We start from the raw sequence: 25,320 nt of genomic DNA on the forward strand, positions 1-25,320 counted from the left end.
GGAGCGCGCGTCACCGCGGGCTCGCGTGCGTCGCGGCGCCCGTCGCGTTACGGAAAGCTTTATTTGTGCAGGGAAGCGGCACGGGAGCGTCAGCTTCACAGCTTGGTTTACAACACGCTCCCAGCAGAGCTCACGGTACGGGGAAAGGATACGTACAGGGATGCCTGGCTCTCCAGAGGGACCTGCCTCTCCCATCTCTCCAGGACTGCCCTGCAGAGGAGAAAGCGAACGCTCGGTTAGGGCGTAACTCCGGAGACTCGCTTCTGTCCTACCCAGAGCAACAAATGGAGGAGGGGGTTAAAACCTCCACTGGGAAGCGAAAACAGCTTTAAACTTTTACAGTTTTAAGACCAAGAAGAGAAAACCCTAAACAATGGACATTTAAAGAACAGATGAGCTGTATGTCCTGTCCTGGGACCAGTGACTAGGGAGGGCTGCCAGCCCCAGGGATACCGTATCCCGTCTCGGACTGAGCGGGACAGGGATGCTCTGCCGGAGGCATGCACCGGACACCTCCCTCCGTTCATTTCTGCATCCCCTTCGTGCAAGAACCGTCTTCCTGCAGTGCTCTCTCATGCATGAGGATTAGCAAGAATAATGATGCAGGCGCAGAGGGGAAGTTCAGAAAGGAAGGGGAGGCACAGAAAAAAAGATGCTTTCCAGAACAGCTTTGTGCTGGACCGCTTCGGTCTGCCTGGGATTTTCTTCCTCGCGCAGGTAGGTGCCAAACCAAAGCTCTGTGGAAGTTTCCTGAGCTGGGGGGCAAGTCTCCAAAAGGCAAGATGAGATAATCCTGCTCCTGCTTGCAGATGCTCAGCCTTTTGATTCCCAAAGATGAAGCCTGCTCTTGGGACTCTAACAAAAGGGCGAATGCTTCCTTCTGAGGTTTCCTAAACCACTGGGGATTCTCCTGTGCATCTGCTGTGTCTTCACTGAACCAGGTGCAAGAGCTGTCTCAGCAAGAGCGGGGCCACCTCGGTCACTACACCTAATGCCGGCTCCTCACCGCCAGGAGAGCCCAGCCCTCACTTCGGGGTAAGTCCTCCCAGGGTCTGCTTGTGGGCAGCAAGCCCCAAAAGCTGAAAAGCCTGGCTGTGACGAGTTTAGTAGCTTCCGCACCAGAATCCACCAATAGAGAGATTCACTTACTGGTTCACCCTTTGAGCCTTTAGTACCTGCTCTTCCAGGCAGTCCCTGAAAAAAAATAAAATTAAAGCAATGTCAGAAGAAAGTGAAGTTATTAAATTTGTTATTCTGGTCTGATGTGACATACAAGGAGCAATGTTTGCTTGAAGCAATGGAGGATTTACATTTCTGCAGCTTCCAACATGAAAATTACGACTTCAATTTCCCTCTTGCTCGCTGCAGAAGTCGCTCTACGTACACTAATCCTTGATGATTAGAGCAAAGAGGAGGAATATATAAAAAGAGCAGCAGCAGCAGCAGCAGCATTTTGCACAGCAAAAACCTCTCTCCAGGGGTGTTCAAAGTATTCTGTAAGACAGGAGGAAGGGAATACTTTACCTCTATGTAAATAGTTGGAAGACTGGAGAGAAGAAACATTTTGCCGATGAACACTAGTAAGCCAGGGACAGAGCTCAGGCTGTTGTTGAATTATGGTCATTTGTATCCTAGACCTTGCGTCCCTGCTAAGGGATGCAGGTCACTGGGATGTGAAAGAGAAAATCCCTCTCAAGTTTAAATGTTAAGCAGAGCCAGAGCGGCCAAAGGCCAGGGTATTACTGTATCAGTATTTGGTGCTGCTCCAGATGTTTTCCGTTCTGTCCTGTACACTGCTCCGCTGCTTGTACGGTGGGAACAGTGCATTTCCTCGTGGCTTAAACGGGGCCCCTTGTGAGACAATGTGCAAAATGAACCTCCCCTCTCCCCAGGAACGATCTCTGTACGCGGGCCAAGGTGCTGCGCCGCCCCAGAGGTGACGGGTCCTGCTGCCATACTCACAGGCAGTCCGTTTGGCCCCTTCTCTCCAGGAGCACCCACGTGAGCTGCATCACCCTGCGGACATCAAGAGGTTAGGAGAGACCCTGTGCTGCTGGAAAATGGTCTGACACAGGTGGAGGACACATTCCTGAAGCGGCATTTGTAATCTTCTCCCTCCCCATATATGCACGACCAAGAACCTGATGTGTCTACAGGAGGTGGGCACCCACTGGACATCGGGTGCCCAGAGCTCCCAGGTGTTTCCCTAGTCCCCTTGCTGCTCCCAGCCTTCCTTGGAAGCACACGGTCCATGTTCCTGTGGGATCACCATTCAAAAACCAGGCAACTAGTATCTGACAGCACTTTGTCTACAGGCAATTAAAATAAACAGATGTCTCTGTCAACAGCTCTGAAAAGGCATCTCTGAAGGCCGAGAGTCAGCCAACGGGAACCACTAAGTATAGGGACACAGTTGAGCTTAGGTCATATGTGCATGGCGCATATATGCGTCTTCTTTCTTTAGGGAATTTCCTTGGGATTAATTAATAGAAGCAACTTCACTCTTCTTCACTAGTTATGCTACTGGAAAATTCTTCAGAAGCAAAAGCTTTCCAGCCATGCTTTTTCTTGACAAGCATCAGTGGCTTTGCAACACACACGGGACAGTAACAGAAATCTTTCCTGCAGTGTTTAAGTAGGACTTTACAAACCTTCTCACCATCGAGTCCAGGAGCTCCGTCCCGTCCATCCTTGCCAGGCATGCCCTGCAACCATGCACGATGCAGGTTAAGATTATGAGGAGACTCTGTGGTTTGCAGAATACATTATCAAAGAACCTTTTGGCAACGGGTCCAACTCTAGTTGTACTGGAAGACAGGGAGATTTTTCAAGAACGGCAGTACAACTAGGGCTTGGTCCAAGGTTACACGGACCCACGGAACAGAGGTTTGATAGCGAAGACTGTAAGATGCAAGATTTCTCCTATTGTGTTTTATCTCATCTTCTGCAAGCTAAACAACAGCGAGAATTGCTTCTTACTTAATTGACTTACAGGTTCTCCTATGAGTCCACGAGCTCCTGGGTTTCCTTTTGGTCCAGGTCTACCCTAGAAATCAGCAATAAATCCTGCATTATCCCAGGACACAACCCTTAACAACAGTCAGTCAACAAAGTTAATACTCAAACTCTGTAGGGGCATTTCGTTCAGTTTGTGCTGGCTCCTGTCCTGTTCTTAGTGGTATGGTGGTTCTTTTAGGACACACCAGAAAACTGGCCCCATGCTGTCTGCAGCACCTGGGAAAATTCTTGATCATTTCAAGGGATGGAGATGTAAGATCTGAACCCTGTGCTCTGGACTGTAAGAAGCGCTTAGGCGTCTTATTGCTTCGGCATCTTTAATAAGACTTAAACATCTCATTTTTGAGAGGAATACTTTCACCCCTTTCATCTCCCGTTCAAACAAACCAAGCAGGGGACAAGCCATAATAAACCCGTCAGACGTCATGTCCAATACTTGAGCAGATGGGTGTTTTACTGCACTTACAGTATCACCTTTGGGCCCCCTGAATCCTTGAGGTCCTTTGTTTCCTTGTTCTCCCTATGACAGAGGAGGAAAAGCCATTAAGCATCTTCATCACACAGTGACAAAGACTAGTGTTTGAAGGGTGTAAGTGATGAAGGTTGTTTTTGCCGTTTGCTGGCGTTAGCGGAGGCGTGAGCGTACGCGTTCCCTAGGAGCGCGGCTGTACTTTCTCAGTTACGCTCTGTAACTCCTGACACACAGATGAATTGCAGCAGGGACTTTGCCAACAATCCCTCGGGGCAGAGACCACCTTCCCCTTCATTTAATGGAGCATTTTCTTTAACTAGAAAGAGAGGGAGAAAAACTTTAATATTTACTGTCTAGATCCTGTTTGGCACAACTAAACGCTTGGTGGACAGTAAGCACCTCATTTTATTTTACTTCAGATTAATTTCTTCTATAATTGCAAAGACTAGGAAGGGGTCCCCAGAGGGTGGTACTGCCTCGAGGTCAATGCAGACTGTGGTGTGTTGGCTGCTGTAGGCAGGTGAAGGTGCCTGCTATAAAGCAGGTGCCATATTAGCCACCTAAGGAGAGACCGGGTGGCAGGCCAGTGGAGAACGCTCTTAGAGAGGCCACAACGCCGCAGATGCAGCTCAGGTCTCATCTTTGGGCACAGTAAGGAGGGTATGGGAGTCTGCCCACAGGTAAGCGTGCAGGTTCAATGTTCTCGTACACTTCACCCCAGCGCTCTGCAAAAGGATGAGGACTGCATCTTTAATACACAACTATTATGCACCTTGAATCTTGTGTTCAGTGTTGGGCCCCTCACTACAAGAAGGACGTTGAGGTTCTGGAGCGTGTCCAGAGAAGGGCAACGGAGCTGGTGAGGGGGCTGGAGCACAAGTCTGATGGGGAGCGGCTGAGGGAACTGGGGTTGTTCAGTCTGGAGAAGAGGAGGCTGAGGGGAGCCCTCATCGCTCTCTACAACTACCTGAAAGGGGGTTGTGGTGAGGTGGGGGTTGGTCTCTTCTCCTAAGTAACTAGTGATAGGACGAGAGGAAATGGCGTCAAGTTGCGCCAGGGAGGTTTAGATTGGATATTAGGAAAAATTTCTTCACCGAGAGGGTGGTCAAGCATTGGCACAGGCTGCCCAGGGAGGTGGTGGAGGCACCATCACTGTAAGTGTTCAAAAAACGTGTGGATGTGGCACTTTGGGACATGGTTTAGTGGGCATGGGGGTGTTGGGTTGATCACTGGACTTGGTGATCTTAAAGGTCTTTTCCAACCTTAATGATTCTGTGATTCTATGAACTATTTCTGCTTGTAGCACAAGTCCTTGCGAGCTGTGGACACTTGGGAATAGACCAGGCTCAGAGGACGTAAGTTCATGTTAGCACTTACTGATTCTTCCTCAAAACTCTCCTTCCCAAGAACAACACAGGTGCCCCTCTCAGGTGCTTGCCCACAGCTGCTCATGCTCAGGGAAGAACAGCGAGGAACAGAGAGCAATGGAAACGTGGTGAACTTATTCTGGCATGGGGCACGACTGAGGCAAAGACATCATAAGATCTGGGTCAGGTGAAATAACATTGCTCTAACTGGAGGGAAAAAGGCAAAGGGAATAATCTTATGGAGATGGTCAGCACACCCCTCCTGTTCATTGGCAAAGAGTTTAGTGCAGGAAGAATAAACTTTAGGCTTTGGTCATGGAAGGCAGGGCCACAGAGATGCTGAGAAATAGATACATACAGCTTTTCCTGGAGGTCCTGGGATCCCAGGTGGTCCTCTGAAACCGATGTCACCCTGCGAAGAATAATACATCACTGTAATGCTGTGACTGGCAGAGGGTGAAGTAACAGTATCCCCACCTTATACTGCAGTCTAAGAAAACACACAAAGCCCTGGAAAGATACCCCATAGTTCTTGCTAGCCTGCAGCAGAGGCTTGCAAAAGATCCCCCTCTGAACAAGCAGGTTTTTCACTCCGGATCCCCCACCATTATATCTGTGATACACTGGTATCATTCATGGCCTCGATATCTTGATAACACACTTTCCTAAATAAATGCATGACTTTATCAAACTCAAAACCATTCAGCCTCAAGGGCAATGGTCAAGGGACCTTGGCAAAAGTCCAAAGCCACGATGAGCTGGAGATTGACCCTCTTCTCACCGAGGAGACTTTTCATGTCCTGAAAATCTGTCCATCAGTGATTCTTTGGCTTTTTCTTGTAAAAGACAGAACAGAAAGTGAAATGAAACGTTTCTCAGGTTTTTTTGCAAGATTCTTTTGTATTGTCAGTCCTGCATGGGCAGCACTTCATCTTTCTGGTCCGTTTAAATCAAGACTGGGCCTGATCCTGTCAATCCCTCACATATGTGGAATCCTCCTGCCTTTGGAAGGTTGTTCTGTTTGGCGGGGGCTCAGGGAAGAACTGCACTTTGCATCTTTACAAGTTCCCCAGTGGTCTCCAGCAAGGACAAACAGCACCTGGACCTCGCACCAGAAAAATTTGGGGAGCGTGGGGCAGAATCAGAAGAAGGCTTTTCTTACTCTGTCACCAGCTGGACCCATTGGACCAGGAAGGCCTCTTAGTCCTCTTGGGCCCTAATTAAGAAAACAAATCACTTAAAACCCAATCACTGTTAAACACAGCATGGCAGAACAGCACGGTGTAGCAACTCATGAACACAGAAAACATTACGAAACAGTGAAGAGCATCAGAAAGCTCAGCCTTCTGATGCACAAACAAGACATTTTCCCCTTCGGTGATGACCTCCGAGCAAGTGGCAGCGGAGATGCCCCACGCAGACACGCATTCAGAGCGCCTGCTCTCCCAGCCCACCCACCGGGCCCTTCAAGCCAGCCCAGAGCACAGCCTCAGACCCACCCAAAAGGCGCCCAGGGCTCTACTGGAGTACCAGCAAGACCGCGGCTATCACTTGGATGTCCAAGGTGAGGTACCGAAAGCAGGACCTGAACTGAAGCACCGTGAAACCAGCACGATTTGTTTTTTCACCAGCATCAACTTCCGTATCTGTTATTATGCAGAGGCAAGAGCTGCTTGTGTAACGCAAGATGATTGATGGCACCATTGAGTTTCCCAGTAAAAAAGTCATGGGAACTGGTCTGAAGAGTAGGTGTTACCTGCAGGCCAACGCTGCCGGGAATGCCTGGAGGACCGGGAGGGCCAGGGCTGCCCTGGAAGAGAAAAAACATAATTACACAAAGGGTGAGACAGCATGAGCCTGCCAACCCCATGCCAGGGACCTTCCCATCTTATGCCTCCTTGAGCTCCCTCCCACTCAGATTTCTGCTTCAGAATTTGCTTCTACTTTACAGGCAATTTCTTCTACTTGCAAAAACACTTGATCAGTCAGAATTTACCCGAGTGATTAATGCAGGACTTTTTTCCTGAGCTGACATCCCTGCATGTGAAAAAATAGGCGTTAACTTATCAAACTGATCTTAACATTGTGATTAATGGGAAGATGAATTTTCTTGAAGAATTAGCACACAGTCATACATGCAGAGCAACGGAAGCCAATGCACTTCAGTCATAGTAACTTCTCCTGGTTGCTCAGCCAATTGCCTCATTTCTCCCTGTCATCTTGAAGAAACCATTTCTTATGGTGCTTTTAAAGAGAAAAATCCTCCCGCATCTCCCTTACACTGAAGTTTACCTTTTCTCCTTCTTTTCCTATTTCACCAGGTTCTCCTTTGTGACCAGTGTGTCCCTAGAAATAAGAGCTCCAATTATTCACATTCCAGTACAGCCTTGTTTCAAAATTTAAACTTTGTGAGAGAGCTGTTAAGACCTAAACCCACACAACACAAAAGACTTACTGGGAAAATAATCTACACATGTGCTGTAAACTTGTGAACGGAGGTCACTTCTGGGGTTAATTAGCCATGCACCATTCTTGTGTCGGGTATCCTTGGGTCAGAATTGATCTAGTTTCAGGAAATGCCCAGATTTGGTTTTCAAGAGTGACTTGCAGCGAGACTAGGCTGCAGGTCTCCGCATGCAATTCTCAAATACAGGTCAGGGACCAAAACTCAGTTCCCATTACTTTTGAAAATGGGGCTGAGGTGCTTCTGAAAACCCCATTCCATATCTTTAACTTCCCTTGTTTGTTTAAGTCCTCTTTAATGTCTGCATCATACAGCTTGCGATGAAATCCACGTCCCACTGAAATCTTTTATATAAACTCAGATTCAATTTGCTTCTTGGCTCCCTTCCTGTTATTGTGGGAGAGACCCAGACTAATTTCAGCCATGGCAGATGTTATTCCTCACCACGCAAAAGGTCCTGTGCATCATTTGCATCATAATTTGAGACCTTCACGGGTTTTTCCATTTCATAAGCTATGAATTTTGAATAGTTATACCCTAAAGATTCTGTATTTCTAATGATATTACTCAGTTCAGAGACCAAACAGACCTGCAAAAGGTCAGTTCATGAGGAACTGAGAGCATTTCCCAGGAGACGTTCCACCCATTGCCAACTTCTGCTAAATCCTGCTAGAAAAAAATCTCGGCTAACTTATTACTTCAGCTCACTGCTGGAGTGTAACCTACTGCACAGAATTCGTGTGAATCATGGAGGGGACAGAAAAGGAGATGTTTAACTGCTGAGTGAGGTTTCCTGAGGGTTGCAACCTAAAATTTCTCTACCAGAATCAAACAACATAAACAGAAAGCTGCCTGGTGCTACACTAGGTATAAAATGGCAATTAAATTGTATTTAATCACGTAAGTTATGTCTCGCTGCCGTAAAATATGTATCTCTCTGTATAGGGTCTGTGAGCACAATTTAAAAACTGGTGAATAATAAATAAATAGATATAATAATAAATAAATAAATAAATAAAAATCTTACAGCTCTCTGAATTCTGAAAGCAGCTCTCTGCTTCCTCCTGTTCAACAGTTGCGCCTTGCAAGGCTTGCACAGCGTTTTAATCTTTGTGCTCACCCTAAGCAAAGGGTTACATTTAATTTGTGGGAATAAACGGCCATAGTTAAATCTTCCATCCAGCAAAGAGTGCAATCCTGCAAGGGATGGAGCCGCAAAGCGACGCGCCCGTAAGTGCAGGCAGGTACTTGAGGGATGGAAAACTTCTTGCTGAAGGTGAAGGGAGCGCGCTGGCACACTTTGCTGGCACACTTTGCTGGCACTTTGCAGGACGGAGGTCAGTGGCAGAGCAGCTGCTGCTGCGGGCGTGGGAACGGCGTGCAAGGAGGGCAGGATCAGGTCCTTCACCCTCCTCTTGTCTCATATTTGGCTGTGTTAGGGGCTTTCTGTTTCAACAGCATAAACCCAGGCAAATGCGTGGCCGGTTTGGAGAGGTGTGGAGCCTACAGAAGACGTGTACTGTACATAAACCAGTTTAATCCCCGGGGTTCATAGTGGTATTTGTTTTGGGAGACAGTCCCTTGTATCTGCAGGTGGTGTTTTTCTTACCTTGAACCCTGGCATTCCTGGGGGACCTGGAGGACCCGGTGGGCACAGAGCTGGGCACTGCAAGGAACAGAAACACTCTTTGGTTTATCAAGTACACACAGCGCATCCAAGGAAGCTGGTTTCATTACTAGGGAGAGGAGAAAAGGTCATGTGAATTTTGGCTCTAAACCCACTAGATCTCATTCATTCATAGCATAATGTATTCACTGGCAGTTCCCTATGGCAGGAGGTCCTCAAAAAGTCCTCAGGCCCCTCGTAACTCACAAAATAACGATTTATGAATGGTCTGCTTCACTTTGAGCATGCCTGTGAAGAAATCTGAAGGCTGACAGTGGAACCACAGTTCCCCCGTGAAGCTGGATAAGTATCTTGTAAATCATGAGGAACATATTTAATTCTACGCATTCATTAACCCTTATCGATTTCCGTTAGACAACTCACCTAACTGAAACACGGACAAGCATTAGAGTTCATGAGAAAGGAACCTATAAAAAATTAACCCAAATACCAATAAGCTGATATCTGCACATGTCTCAGGATGGGTAAGCCACTGGTGGGAACTCTGGTTTGACCAGGAACAAATTAGAACATGCGTGGAAATTTAATGGGGCTTAAAAGGCCACACTAAAAACGATAAATAGGGAACCAGATTTTCTGCTGCAGCTTCTCTTTCATTTGTTTGGGTTTGGTTTTTATTAATAAAACCTCAGGCTACATCTCTGTAGCAGGAATTTAATTTTCTAGTATGTTCCACAGGGTAACTTAAATTAAAATCGCAGAAATAGCATCATTTCTATTAACTTCCACGTGACTTGCCATACGGCGACCTAAACTGACTCTGAGCTTTTTTGGGGCGCGCCGATGAGAAAACAAAAGATGCCGTCACAACAGCAGCTGCAAAACCTGGAAATGTCACCTCCGTCGTTCACGGACTTAACACTCCTTTCATTCCCTTGAAAGGAAGGAATCAAGACTTTCTCGTAAGGAAGGAAGTCTAAACAAAGCGTATGCCCACAGGAACGCAGTCCCACCATCCATGGAAATAAACAGTGCAACACGCACGACCTTTTCTCCTGCAAAGCAGGACTAGAAACAGATGCATGAAAAGCTGTTGTCATTTACCAAATGCTCAAGTTGTTTTGTAAATGAAGAATATATGCAAAAGCTGCATTTTGGAAAGCAAAGATCAAGGGAAAAACCAGCACTAGCATATCTACCTCCTTGAAAGAACATTTCAGTCTTGTAAATAGGCACGCAACACTTACGCGTTCTGCAATACGGCAGGTTAGACCCGTGTCCGCAGGTCTGAACAGTTAAATGATCTGACAGTCCCCCAAGTATACCAACAAAAAGTCACATCAAGGATTAAACCAAAAAATATTTTCATGCTACATAAAGAAAAACCTACCTGAAGGTCCCCACCGCCATCGGGAAGGGTGCCTGGAAGACCCTGCGATTCATGAAATGTGGTCTTTTAAATACATCAAAACAAACACCAGGAGGAAATACAATTTCTAGAAAATGCACTTTACAGATCCAGCTCAGCTGGATCGGCACGAGGCAGATACCCAGCCCCACGGCGTAAAATGCAGCCCCTGAACCCAGAGTGTTACGAGCAGCACCAGTCCTCAAAACAGACATGTCAGTGGTGTAATTATCTTCTGGAGATGCACAAATGAGCTTGGGGAAAAGCCTTGAGCCTTTGGTGACGAAGGCAGCAATTTGAGAAGAGCAGCTGTGCCTGAGCCTCCTTCGGACCAGGGAAGTTCCCTGGGAAAGATCTCCCTACCCCTCCAACCCTCCAGAGATACCGCAGCAAACCCCAGACTTGAGACTTGCTGGTTTCAAGCCCCCCGGGCTGTCCCCACAAGAACACATCATGACCCAAGCAATCATATAAACCTTGAAAGAACAGGAATCCCACCCTGTGATCCATCTATGCCATAAAGCCTGGAGGTCATTGGGTTCCTCCACCCACACAGCACAAATAATGAACAGGAGATAATCGTCACACCAAAGCGCAGCCAGTGAGAAGACACCGCTCTCCTTCAGGCACGGTGTTCATGGACTGCTGAAACTTAGCCCAGAAAGGGAGCGCTCAAGGCAATGGCAGGAAATAAAATGCACCTTTTAGCAAAAGAAGAAAATTCTGGACTCCCCGTAGGAATTTTCTCACATTTATTTGCAAGTCTCAACTTACGGGAGGTCCAGGTGGTCCAGGAGGCCCTGGGAATCCTGGCAGACCAAAAGGTCCCTAAAAAGAGTGAAAAATGGTAAGAATTTCCTTCTTAATCATTTAAATGAAAATGCAAAGGAAGAGGAAGGGTGGCTACCAAGTACCATTGCATATTTGTGAATACGGGGCAAGATATCTCTAATGGAACTAAACTGCACCTTTTTTTCTGCAGAGGCTTCTATGACTGCAAAGAGAATTGAAGATGCACACAGAAGTATAGGGATTAGGACACATATAGAAGAACATATCCCTGCACCTACATCCCTGCTTCCACTGGCTCTGTACCTCTCCAGAGGAGCTGTGGGCACCCAAAAATGATGGTATGTGTCTGCACAATGGGCTCTCTCAGATCAGACCCATTCTGTTCAGTTGTTCTTCTGAGGATGCTGCAAGTACATGCCAGCTGATAAGTGACCTCTGTCCTTGGTTGTCCTTACTCATACTTGGCAAAGGAAGATACGGCTGCAAGCATTGCAGCCTTTGGCATTGCACTGGTTGACTGGGGTGACCCTAAACAGGCTGATACAAGCAATAGCATTGCCCATGGGCATTTGTAGACCTTGGAGTGTTTTGCACATCATACTTCCAGAATGGGGTAAGAGACCAGAAATGAACCTCATTCTTCTGTGGTTGTGGCCACATGTTCAGTGAATGAGGATCAAATGGTAGGAGAAACTCACAGGAGGACCCCGAAATCCATTTCCACCTGGGAGCCCACTGGGTCCTGGAGGGCCCTGTTGAATAGAGAGAAGAGCCTTACATCTGTGGCAACCTCACATAGCTGCCAAAGCCCGGGGGCAAGCAGTCTGGCTGCACTCGTTTGCCAAATCCCCCCGCAGGAGCTCAAGGCTGCACCCAGACGATCGGTTCGCCCACGCGCATCCTGCTCTTCGCGCCACCCTCCCGCGGAGCGCGCGTCTGTCGTCATCACACGTTGCCGACATCCGCGTCCCCTCCGACACGGGGCAGCTCCAAGATGCCCCGGGAACCCACCGGACAACAGCTGCCCCAGAACGGGTCGCTCCCAGCAATTACAAAGCTGCTGGACCTTGAATTTACATCAGTGCCGGCTTCCCTGGGGCTAGGGTAAGCGCAAAAACTGCTGCTGACCTGCGGGACTCCACATCCCTCTGCCCGGCACACGAGAGGGACCCGAGGCCTGGCGTGGGTTTGTAACAGTCAGAGCATCCAGTAAAGCTAGTACAATAATTTAAACCTCTTTTTCGAAAGAGCCTCATTACTTACGGGAGGTCCTGGGAGTCCTTTGCCCTGGAAACAACATTTAAAACAGTAAAAGATCACTTAGAAGCGGAACATACAGGAAGAAAAGCGTCCCTCAGAAAATGCTGCTTACTTATTCTTTTTTTTTTTCTTTTAGGCTTCCTTAGCACTCCTCTGCCCCCAGTTATTGTAATTTGCAATCAGAGCTGAATCTTGATTAATCCTTTTGTTGCCTCTAATAATTTGTATTCCCTTTACATCAACTGCTACCTACGAGACATCTCTAAGTAAAGCCACATATGGTGATGGGATAGCGGGACGCAGACATTTATGAAGACAACATTCCAGTTTATCTACTTTTCCTCTTTTTCTTTTCGTTTTTATTAGACATTATCTAATGTCTAATCATCTGATAGCATTTGATATGCTAGTCTTTATCCCAAGCTGGCTTGCTTTTAACATCTTGGAGACTAAGAACAGGCCGTGTGTTACCAGAACAGGTCATACCTATATATTTAAACACTTTGAACAACTTTTTCCACCCATTCAGGCTTTGATCCCTTTGTTCGGGAAACGAGACTTGCCATCTTGTCTTGGTGATGGTTTTGGCACAATATTACACACCGTCTTTACATATGCAGGTCTAGGAGGTACTTACGGCAGGTCCAGGTGGCCCGGCAGGTCCTAATGCACCCTACAGGAATAAAACAGGGAGCAAATTAGCAGGAATAAACCAGAAACCTCCAGACGGGTAGACACCAAGGGCTGCTCTCCTCGACACCAGTTTTTGCTTGAAAGTTCCAGCAGTGTCGTACAGAAACAGCACGCAACTCGAGATGCTCAGCTGAATTCACAAATATAAGGACAGAAATTTATGGATCATGATTCTGTCATTCCTGGTTAATTACTTGATTAAAGAACATTTTAAGATAGTAGAGATGGATGTTCAGAACTGGCCCAGTAATTTTCTTCGCCATTTGCTGGTCGAGAGACAGTAGAGACTAAAACACGAGCTGCTCCTAAAAAGACTAAATAGACATTTCTGCAAGCCACAGCTGGCCTCAGATTAGTCTCCATGGATATCTAAATATTCATCAATTGAATTTCATCTTTTTGAAATGTTCTCGTTCATAATACATTCACATTGTATATCCAATGACTAAATTATCTGAAACTATTTACAAGATTTGGACTTGTTCTAGTGAATTTTATTAATTCATACATTTTCCCTTCAAGCAACGACAAAGATTTGGCAGCTTTTCCCTCTTTTCTAGCTTTCCTTGGCAAATCCCCAATCTCCTTTTACCAATTTGCATTCTTACTCTTAAGCTTGACTAGAGTTTGGTGATCTTATGACTTAGACTAGAATGAAGTCATTCCTGAAGTTGCTACATTCCTGTTGAATTAAAGACAGACAGACAGACCTTCTTAATCACTTTGTTGCCTTGCAAAGATGCCAACATCGGCCGTTAGACTAAAAATAATTACAGGTAGTAATTCTGAAACAAAGTGAATGGAAACATAAAAATGAACAACCCCCCCCCCAGTGCGGTGCGTTGGCCTTGGCCTGCAGCTGTTAAGGTATCTCCAAGAGACACCGAGTGTGCGTTGCTGACTGATGCTCTCAGGCCCGAGAGTCTCCTCAGAAAACAGATGTTGCTGCGACAGGGAGAAGAAAAGCAGAGGCAGGCAGCTGATGGGAGCAGAGCAACCTTGTCATTCCTTTTAAAAAGAAAAAAAAAAAAAAAAAAGGAAAGGAAAAAACCCAGAAGTAGCGGTGGAGGTGCAGCGATGCCAGTGTAACTTGGGGTGAACGATAAATGAAATAATAGTTTGCTCAAAGCACCGACGCCTCCCTCGCAGTGAGTTTCTCTAAGCTGTGCCAACACCCGGGAGCTGCAGAAGAGCCGTGCTGCCCTCAAGACCCCGCTGCAGACAGCTCTCCGCTGGCACTGGTGTCGTTCTCAGCTCATACTGCTCTCTGATGAAGGCAGAACTTAAAACAGTAAGAAGGTGACAGACTTAAACACAGAACAAACCATGTTGTTATCTATGGCTGTGTTAAACGAGTGCCAGCAAACCCTCCTCGCCTTGCGCAGGGGACGAGGAGCGATTACAGCATGAGGCTTCCTCAGCCTCTCGCCGGCCCGATTGCCCCAACCTGTTTTCCAAAAGTTCTCAAAGTGCTGCACAGAAACGTCTCCGGAATGATGTCCTGAGCTGGGATTAAATGGTATCTACACCTAGGACCAGGAGAACGAGGCAGGTGGGCAGACCTGGAAAATATCCCAACACACTGCTGGTTACTGCGATCCCAGGGACGACTCCAGCCCTCTCCTAATGTACTGTGTACCAAATGAGATTAGAAATATTTTCCCTCGTTAAGCTTAAAGAGAACAATACCAAGGACCCAAGGCCTCATTAAGAGCAGTCTTGTGAGGAAAGCACTGTAATCCAATAAAAATCAAATGTCAGCTCATTCCTTCCTCTTGCTGCAGGCTATTCTGCTTTTCTTCCAGTCACTTTTCTCTTTGGGCTGAAGTCCTTACCACTATTGATGGTCGTAAGGGACAAGCTGGGATCTCCTCCCATAAAGAAAACATTGAATTCCTGGCACCTACTGACTTACACCCTAATCCCGTCCCCACTGAAAGCAGCTCCATAGACCCTTTCTGCTTCAGCCGATGTGCCAAAAGGTTGGCAGAGTACCCAAGTGCCAAGCGTTGGCACCTCACTCTCCTTAACTTTAATATCTTTGAGGGTGTAAAGTGCAGCATGCAGCAGTGAACATTCCCGGTACAGTAAAAGATCATCAAGTCCCTGAGCAAGCTGATGTGACTCCATTAAGTTCAAAGGAGAGACTCAAATTAACAACTCAATTTTAATAACATTGTCTGACTCAACTCATTCCCCTGGTAACAATGTTCTTTCTCTTCTGATTAGAAAACAATCTCACCATAATTTTTCACTTTAAAGTAATATACTTTATGAATATACAACTACAGAGCATAGGAAATACTTGATTAATATGACATTCATAAATAAAGATGAATAATTATGTTTTCCTTGTTGCTTATAGTGTAAAGCACCAAACTTCAAAATGGCCTTTGAAAACTTCCAATGAAAGACTCCACTCTCTAGCACACTGAGGTCAGAACCCAGCTTGTTCCTGGCTAAAAATAAAGGAATTTTTTTTTAATTGAAAAAAACAAGTAGGCTTGATCTAATCGGTCTGTAAGCAGAACCATGAGAAAAGCTAATGGATGCTGATAGCGATGGGAACGTTTAAGACAAAAAACATTTTAATATGCTGCCTTCACAATACTCTGTGATCAAACATGTCTGTGGTCAGACATGAATCACTTGGACTGATGAAGCGTGGCATATAGACGAAAAAAAAGTTTAGCAATAATGTATTACTAAAAACTGTCTTCCGTGAGCCCACTTCCATATGCTAAACACCTTCGCTCTCAGACACTCCAGTTCAGAAAAACATGCTTGTTCAGTAGAAGTCATAGTGTTAAGCATGAATTCAATCCCACAACAGTAAGTAGACACCTGCTTATTTCCGTGATTCCTGGGAGCCTGAAATATGTTTTTAAAGTTGAGCAGAAGAAAGTCAGACAGATTAACAATGCTGTTCTTTTAGAGTGCTGGAGATTTACAGGTTTTTTTCTTCTTCCAGGCTTTTATTAGACCAATTAAAACAATTTTCCAGATGGACCACTGACCTTGAAAAGCTCCCCTAAATGACAACAGGTCCCAGGTTTGCCCCATGCTGACAGCTCGAGTTATGCGACATGGGAAAGCATGTGAAATCAGAGCCCGTAGTTACGGCAACTGTGCTAAAACAGCCTTTGTGGGCTTCTACTAAACAGCCGAAGAGGAAGTTCTTGCGCCCAGAAATTATCTGCCCCCTTGCCCTGCAAACTAGGAGCTTGTGTGCTTAAGTGGGCATGGGCGAATGCTACCAAACAAACATGAAACGGGGACACAAAACCACTCACAGTTTCTGTGTGTGGTCCTGAACTTCTCTATTTTAAAAATCAGGGATCAGCTCCCAGAAGGTGCTGGACACTTGCCACAGGCTGCCCGAGAGTGGTCAGGATTTAGCAGCCCTGGATCTCTGGGGAGAAAGATGGGCAGGAGGAAAAGCAAAGGAGATGTTTTTCAGTGCAGTGCCAATGGACGGAGGCTTGGAGCTGTGACCGAGGTTCTTGGGTCCTGCCACTCAACTTTCCTACTGGCCAAGCGAACTTTGCCTCGCATGTAGGAAAGGAAGAAGAGCACATCAAAGATACACAGCTCTATCACTCATCCCTTTAACTGAAACAGCGCACAGAGTTTTGAGCTTTGAGTAATTCTTTAGGGCAACAAATGGATTATTGAGATATATTGAACCTTTTTTAACCTCTGCACACTGTGATGTGTGTTCAGCCCATCACTGTAGCCCCGAGTTCAGGAAACTAATAAATTAGCTGTTAATACAAGTGTTTTCTTTCCATGCTGGGAGACAGGAAAATAGACATACTGGATAAAAATCTGTGCTGAATGGCTCATTCATGTTTAGTGTCATAAGGTGGCCCAAGTGCCTTTCCAGTCCCATTGTAGATGATCTGAAGGACATCTGTAACATTTCAGGCAGTCATTTCTCTATCCCTGTGGTGCGCCTTAGCAGAGCTGTAATATGCAGGAAGCAAGAAAATACTCTTATTTCTTGCTATGCTGGCTGGGGAAGTCTATGCCAAAGCAACTAATAATGTCAACCATATGGACAGCCCCAGAATTAACAAAAGGCAAAAGTTTAAACAGCTAATACACAGTAGCAGTAATTATAAATATAACAGAGCTGCATACTCAGACTGCAAATAAAGGCCAAAATAGCTTCACTTCGATAAACTCCGTAATTAAGTCTGTCAACTGCTTCAAGGAACTTTTTAGATACTTGAAATATCACCAGAGTTGTTCTGCACTGGAATTCCCATCACCGAGGCTATCCAAGCCCATTCAAAGCCATGTGAAAGAAAGATGGATCTCATGCCCTGCCTAATGAAAAGCCATCTGGAGCTTAATTTCAAGGGTTCAAGTGTCCTGCAAGGGTTTATGGATAAATAAGCCATCGTCATCGACACTCGAACATCACCAATTTACAAAGGAATTAGAAATCATCAACACAAACGGTGACAATGTTCATTTAAAGGGACTTAGGATCTAACGTGGTACTCACACGGTCTCCTGGAGGCCCGTTTGGGCCAGGTGGGCCATCGGTTCCTGTTAAACCCTGTAAAAACAAAAAAGGTAAATGTGAAAAGAGAACTACAGCAGTAAGAGTTATAGGAAGTCCCTGTCACTGTCACCAACACAAATCATCTGGATGCCAAGCTCTCGGGAAAGCCTAACCATTTTATTTCTCTCTGTAATTAATCACAAAGGAAAGGACCAGAAGGGGCAGCATCAGTACCGTTCCCTGTGCATTGTAAGTGTGGATGAACACCACCAAGTAGTCTTGTTACTGGGGTTTACTGAGTTGCAGCTTAGCTGTGGAAGCTGATTGAATGCTGCTTCTTGCCTGATGCAGAAGAAAATGTGCTGGCTAAAACCTTACCCAGACTCAGCTACCACGGCAGTAAGTTGGTAAGCTGGGAAAACTTGACTGTATGCAGTTGCCTGTCCAGAGCTGCCGGGCAAATCCCAGCCCAGTAATCAGCAAGCCTCGGCTAGTAAGTGTGACTGGATTTCTGAATTGAGGCTCAATGGGTTTGTTCCAGAAATGTCGACTGATGCCTGTATGTCTGCAGACCTGCCCAGTGCACCTCTGAAGAACTGCAATGTTTCATTGTAAGAGTGCAGTCCTATCAGTTATGCATCTCAGAATTGTTCTCGTACTCCTTAATTCACTCAAGAGATGCTTCCAACTCTTAAAAAATTTCTCCTGATATGCAAGACACATGTAGATCCAGGACACACTTTGCGTCTCCAATAGGCACAGAGAAAGTTGATGAGACATTTCGGGAAAACACCCACATCTATGTGAGATATTTAAAAGATCTGAGAGAAGGTGACAAAATACTCACATCCACTCCAGGCAAGCCAGGCAATCCAGCTTCACCAGCTCCTCCAGGCTTCCCTGGAGCACCTTTTGGCCCCTAAATCAGATAAGCAGGCAATTATTTTTAACATAATAACAAGAGAAACGTGGCATACGTTGATACGGGCTACAAGACAAGAGGTTCATTTGTTGATGTGTTAATCTTACACCACGCAACACAGAAGAATGCCTGCAGAGAGATGAAACTTGCCATGAATCCATACCCAAATCCTAAATTCATTTCAGTGCTTTGGCTCAGTTACACATACAGTTACCCATAAGCTAGTAGAGGGGTAGAAAGGGTTGGGGCAAGTGGCCCAAAGCGAAGAGCTGTGCCACTTGGTACAATCTTCAGCACCCTTTGGCAAACCGAGGAGCTGAAGCAGACTCAGACTGATGCCAGAAATAGCCATGTTTAAGTGGCTTGGTGCCAATTTTTGTTATACTGGTGATGGCCAAGCTTTATTTCAGGCATATCCTCCCCTAGTAATGAAGCAGGAGAACACGTTTGTCCCCAGGACCAGTGCTGAGCATCTCCACTCCTGTGTACCCTGATGGAAATTCTGCTGCAGATCAAGAGGAAAGCCAAGCCAGAAAGCCTTAGCTCTTGCATACTCCCTCCTTCTACAAAAGGATGAGCAAGTCAAAGTCAATCAGAAAATACTTACTGGTGGGCCTGGCAAACCAGGAGGACCTGGCTCTCCCTAAATGAAAGAGAAAAGACATCAGTTTTAGTGCTGAACCTCTCCCTTCTGTTGACTATCTGCAACAGTGGTGTTCCCAACCATCATAGAGGCAAGTCTCCCTTCATGCCCACGCCAAGATTTACCACCCTCATTCTTAGGAAGCTGATGTTCAGGATCAAGGATGAACCTGGATAGCCTTTTCCACACCTAAAGCAGCAGATCTGGTGAAACCCAGACCCTCAGCCTCCTAGAGAGAACCAGTGCTTCTGGATGGCACCCAACACCTGCAACTTTTTCCAATTATGCTTAGAAATTATTCGTGCTTGGGCTTGTCTGCAAGTGGGGCAGAGAGGAAGCTGGATGGCTATCAAGGCTTTCAAACATCTTCCTGATGAAACAGAGGGATACAATGATAAACTCCAGGTATCCAGGATACAGTATGAAACTCTGGTACTACCAGGAGCTGGGGACTATCAGAAAGTGAAGAATGAACCAGCTGTCTACAATGATTTTCTTCATATGACTAAACTTCGACAGGAAAAGCAAATGAACAAAGCCCCCAACTGACTTCCACCTAATCCAGTTGCACAATCTGGATTAAACTCAATTTTTATAAAATATTTCAGAAGTGCTCATTTTTTCCTATCCTAATGGAAAGCAGCTTTCAAGAACAGCATTAAAGGTGTTTGGAAGGCAATATTTTAAAAGTCTTTGAATCACTCCTTCCAGCTCAGCCAGCTGGAATGTCATCCAGGAGCTTGCGTGGACCCCAGACAAGATATTTGTGCTTTATTGTTAGCTCTCGAAAGAGGCAATCGTTTGTGAATAGCAGGAGCTTGACCGAAGCTTGGCTTCCCATCTCATCCCGCAGAAAAATCACTTTGTGTCCCAGTTCCACATGTCTGGATGTTACCCTCCCCTCCTGGCTTTGGGATAAGCACACTAGATATTGTGAGAGGCTCAGGTATTGTGTGCGGGCAAAGGGGAAGGGGCATGTTGATACACTGGAAGAAGAAAATCTATATGGAAAAAGGGTGGTTGTTAACAGAGCAAGGCTAGAAATAACACCATCCCCACCGTGGGCCTGATAATTAGGAGTTATAAGGCAGTAAGCAAAGGCATGGAATTTATAGCCTGTTTCTATATTTACTGTGTCGGCAACGGTGAAGCCTGGGGGCAAATCTCTCAAGACTGGCTGCCTTGATTCGCTCCGGTGAGGATGCACACATTGCACTGGTGACCGACCACCACCCAGACCCCAGGGTCATTGAACAGAGGGATCTTTATGCTCTGGCTTGCTAAGGCAACTCCTTTGCTATCCTTTGCCCGCAGATTTTCCATAAATAGTTATCATTATCACACGTGGGGAAGGTCCCCTGCCAAGGAAATGAAAGGAGCAGTTCTTTTGCAATGAATGGTTTGAAAAGGCAGTAGAGGTGGTTTACACCCTCCTCCATCACTCGAGACTGGCAGCTCCTCGCATTTTTCCTTGCCTGTGCCATGGCAATCCACATAGCAAGGTCACAGCATCAGAAAAGGCGGTTCAGGACCATTTTAAACCTTGATCCTGCCGTTGCGGACCCCTGCGGGACTCTGCAGGAGCACCAGAACTTCAGTCGGCTGAATCAAAAGCCTAATCAGTTTTTATACCCCTAATGCCAGGTCACTAGGAATTAGAGGCAAAGGCTGTCAGCAAAAGGAAATGCTCTCCTGGTGCTACATGAGAGGGAAGGAAGTTTACTCTTTCTTAGCAAGTCAAGCCAGGAGACAAAAAGGCAGGGCGGGGGAAGCAGCTTGATTTTTGAAAAGTGACAATTGCTTATTAGCAATTTGGAGAATTACATCACCCGAAATAATTCACAGGAACTTGTCACTAATTCTTTTGATCATAACATGCTGTTTCTATTCTTGGGACGGAGAGATTTTGCTTGTTACTGAGTATGAAACGTGAAACATGTTAAAGGCTATAATTATAAAATATTTCAGAGGGACTTAACGTTGCAGCTCCCACTGAAAGGCAGGAACGAAAGCAGGAGCTTCTAGAAATTGTGCTTATGGGGTTCATCCAAGGTTTGTTTGGAGATATCCTGAATAATTCAGCTGTATGTTACGCACTGCTCACAGTAAGGGACTGCTGAACACCTCGGCAGCACTCATCCAGCTCAAAGACCGTTCAGCAACTCTTCCCATACAGCATTCACCCAAATGAAGATGAAGATGACCCAGCTGAAGTGGCTTTTACAGAGTTCAGGAAACCTGCATAGATACAGTCCAGAAAAGTTCTGATTGTGCTTTAAAGAAAAAAGTCTCATCACTAAAGAAAAAAAAATAATGGTTTCATTCTTTGCAGTGGTAGAATTGACACTACCACTCGGGCTGCGCACGATCCTCTCCATGCAGCACTATGAAAATGCAGAGCAGTGCCAGATTTTATATGCCAAAATTTTTTGGAGAGTACTGCCAGAAAAACAGTAGCCCTGAAACTGGGAGGCTTCACGACTGTGCTCAACACTAGCCACAGCTCTGCATCTCTTCTCCTATGCAGTTCCTTGAATCCCATTGAATTGCAGAAACCATCTCGGCGCCTGTCCCTGAACAGCTGGACCATCTCACACGAACGGGGCACCTGACAACCTGTATCCATAGGAGGGATGTAGATCAAGTCTGTTCAAATGAGAGACTATTCCTGCATAGCCAAAACTCCAGACTCAAGCTGGAGCACCTTTTGACTCAACCATTTGACTCATTAGGACTAAGTTCTTCATATTAATTAGATGTTGTTATTTGGTCCTGTCCCACAGGGAGCTTTCCGAGGCTTTGAGTCATGGATAAAAAGGCGTAGGTTCATGCGACCAGCATCTCCTCAGGCTCCTGCTTCCAAGAGCGATCAGAAGTGATGCTGGTGCTGCTCCAGAATTAAGTTGTAAAGTCCTGTTGAAAGCAGGAACTGAACGACACAATTACAGGGATTTCTTTCTTTCTGCCTATACGCAGAAGTTGGTTATGACTTGAAGTCTGAAGCGCTTCATCCCTCCCAAATTCTTCTTTTTCACTCTGTACAGAACGCAGCCACCCGTTCCTGAAGCCCGCTGGCCACGCAGACATCCCGCTGCAGTGACTCCAGGGGCTCACTGCTGCGAATGTGCATGCATGTCCTTTGCCCTCTTCCCCCTTAAGCCTTTACCGTATCATGAAAAACAGCGGCGAGAAACCGTTGCGGTACCAGGTCTGAACTTCTCACGCGACAACACCAGAGAGAGATTTTCAGTAAAACGGTCTCCGTTAGTTGAAAGGACAGTTTAGAGGGAATAGCTGCAAATCAATGCGGTTCTCTCTTCAGACCAGCCTGGCTCACAGAGCCAGCTCACCACTGCAGACAAAAAAGCTCCTTGTTCCCATATACCAGGGAACTCATATATCTTTTTTTACTTCTTATCCAAAAGAAAATGACCTGCATGGAATGAATAGATTTTTTTCAAGGTTGCTTAAAGGCCCAATTCCAATAAACTTACTTCGGACAAGCTTTAAAAAACCCTGCCCTATTCCGTAAGTAGCTTAGAGAGATAAGCACTACTCAAACTGAACATCAAAATGGCAATCTGGCCTTTTGCAGTTGATGTGGTCTTGTTGAAGGTCCATCTAATGCTCTTTTTATCCACTGCCAACTACAGGACACAATTCAGTCCTTATCCAACAGATGCACAGAAGCTAAATTTTTCATTTCTATGGAACCATCAGTTAGAAGTAATAGGACAAGTTTTTCTCCTCTAATAAGTCCTGTGCCACATAGTCTTCTACCTCTGCAGGAGGTGTATGTATAAGGAACTGCTGGCTGAAATAAAGGGTGCCCGTTTCATTTGCCTTTTGTGCCACAAACGCAACTCATGTCTGAAAACACAAGCCAGATTCTGACCTCTCACGTGCCAGCATAAGTTAGGGATAGGCATAATAACAATGATAAAATAAACCAAATAGAAGTAAGAGCAGCATCCAGTGCTGCATATTTGAGTTTCCTGGGGCGACTCAGAGATGCTCTGAGGTGTCACATAAACCTCCCTCTCAACTACAGAATATGCAATGACTCCAACGCACATTGTACACATGCACTCAACGGTATCATGTCCCCCCTGCCCTTCCTAGACACCACAAGAGAAATATTCCGCTTTGCAAGCAAGGTCATGAATCCATAGCTCTGTCCTGAACTCTCTCGAGACAAGGGGTTGATCCTACAAAGAACCTGAGGCCACTCGGCACCTCCACTCGCTGTTCTGACTCTTGCAAAAGGAGGTCTCTTGTGAGTAGGCTGGGTCTCCAGAGCCATCCACCTCTGAAGGATGGCCCAAAGGCTAGGGCTCTGGAGAACAAGAGCAGCTTCTCTGCTCAGTTGGCTCTGCCTCTGCTCCACCCCTCGCCCTCCCTCGGCCGAGCCTGCCTTCTGCCGCGCGGCACTCACATCTATGCCGTCCTTGCCAGATGGTCCAGGGGGTCCTCGTGGTCCAGGAGGGCCTTGTGGTCCTACTCTCTGAAAAGACTGGGGGGAAAAAGAAGAGTTTATTTTTACATCAGAGGAAACATATGGCCTAAATCAGAGAGCAATGGCCAAGTCCTACAGCTTAATCCTGACTTGCACTAACCCTCCATCCCTCAGGGCCACCCACCATCCTGGGTGGACTCAGAGGAGCTCAGGACCAATACAAGGCTCTTTGGAAAACCCTTTTGACTGAGCACATCCTCTGGGCTCCCAGCTCGTTTAACTGATGGCTTACGCTGGGCATCAAAGCTGGTCACTGGGAAGCGAATGGGTTTGGTTGTATAGGAAACAATTCTCACTGCCTACAGGCACATTTCGTTTTGGGTAGAGGAGGAAATGCAAAGCCCATGGAAAATAGGTGCCAAGTGCTTGGCATTTAAAATTAATTTGTAGTCCCAGTCTGATGGGGTGATGGAAGAGCCAAGCAGACACCGTTGAAGACAGGAGGAGAAAGGAAAAGTCTCCTCTCTGAGCAAGATGCCATTTGAAAATCTGGGATTTTGGAGGAGGTTTGAGGTGGGGGGGGAAGAAGAGAAAGGTCCAATAAATTACTTCTGTATGGAGAGGGCTCCAGAGAGCAACTTGCTGTAGCTTCAGCGAACAAAGGTTTCATTGTAGAAGCAGCTCTGCTTGCAGCAGATGAGGGCAGTGCTGAATTCCCAAGCCAGACTGCAAAAATTCCTCACTAACACAATGAAAAACCTCACTGAGGAGTTAGTTCCCCAGGCAGTAATATTAACACCATACAGGGAAGTTTAATGTGGCTTCCTGCCTGAAGTGAATGAGGGTTAAATATATTGTTTTATAAATGTAAAATTTGAAAATTGAGGGAAGGACTAAGAAATTCTGATTCAGATGAAGACCCAGATCAGGAGATCAGTCTCACAGGCAACCTATTACTTCACTGTCAAAGAAAACTGTTTCTCTTACATCAACAGGTCTCCCCTCTCCCAAGGCTTGCTTTCTCGTAACTGCAGCCCTGACTAGGAAGACAATACTTCTACAGAAAGTACAAAGCAGCAGTTTCTACACCTGAGGATACGATCTAAAAGCCTACCTACGCGGTACAAAACCCGATGCTCTTGCCAAGCGCTCCCTGTGTAACAGCACAAGCAACACACACGTTTTTAATAAACTTTAGACTAATAACCTGCCTATTGCCCCATTTCGTCCTGCAGGTATAATGTACACAGATCACAATCTTTTCCCCTTACAGACTTTTTTCTTGGGTTTAATACATAAATGAGGCTTTCTTACCTGAGCCGATGCTGTGGCTAACAGCTGACATAGGAAGAGAAGCCCAAGAGCGGAGAATCCAGCCATGGTGCCCAGGCTCTGCCTCTCTTCGTGCCTCCTGAGCAGCTAAACCGTTTCTCCTCCAGGATCCAGCAGATCCCTCCTCCTGGGTCTCAGCTTACAAACCAGGGACTCCTCACCTCCAGATAAACCTGAGGCTCCAGCCGGAGGGGCAGAGCTGAGGAGCACAGGCAAGAGGGGCTGAGCTGGGAGGAGAGCGGGGGTTTTGGAAGGAGGTGGGAGAAGGAGGGGGAGCAGCAGGCGGTCAGGAAGAGCAGCTCTCATTCATGCCCCGCTGGGCAGCCCCGGCCTTGAGCAAACAGGGAGGGAGC

The 25,320-nt window shown here is 46.2% G+C and overlaps 1 protein-coding gene across 1 annotated transcript; it reads right to left on the reverse strand.

Annotated features, from left to right (window-relative positions):
- Positions 1-51: 51 nt before the first annotated feature.
- On the reverse strand, positions 52-25,049 carry LOC104620515 (collagen alpha-3(IX) chain-like; the record flags this gene model as incomplete). Its single annotated transcript, XM_010286760.1, has 21 exons — positions 24,950-25,049; positions 23,615-23,683; positions 19,144-19,179; positions 18,462-18,533; positions 17,615-17,668; positions 13,046-13,081; positions 12,412-12,435; positions 11,847-11,900; positions 11,131-11,184; positions 10,339-10,380; positions 8,931-8,987; positions 7,150-7,203; positions 6,614-6,667; positions 6,020-6,073; positions 5,216-5,269; positions 3,485-3,538; positions 2,993-3,046; positions 2,652-2,705; positions 1,963-2,016; positions 1,150-1,194; positions 52-210 (listed from the first exon to the last, which is right to left on the reverse strand). Coding segments are annotated over exons 1-21 (1,200 nt in total), but the record flags the coding sequence as incomplete, so codon positions are not given.
- Between the last annotated feature and the right edge of the window lie 271 nt (positions 25,050-25,320).

This window comes from Phaethon lepturus, unplaced genomic scaffold, assembly GCF_000687285.1.
Source record: "Phaethon lepturus isolate BGI_N335 unplaced genomic scaffold, ASM68728v1 scaffold9755, whole genome shotgun sequence".
NCBI lineage: Eukaryota > Metazoa > Chordata > Aves > Phaethontiformes > Phaethontidae > Phaethon > Phaethon lepturus.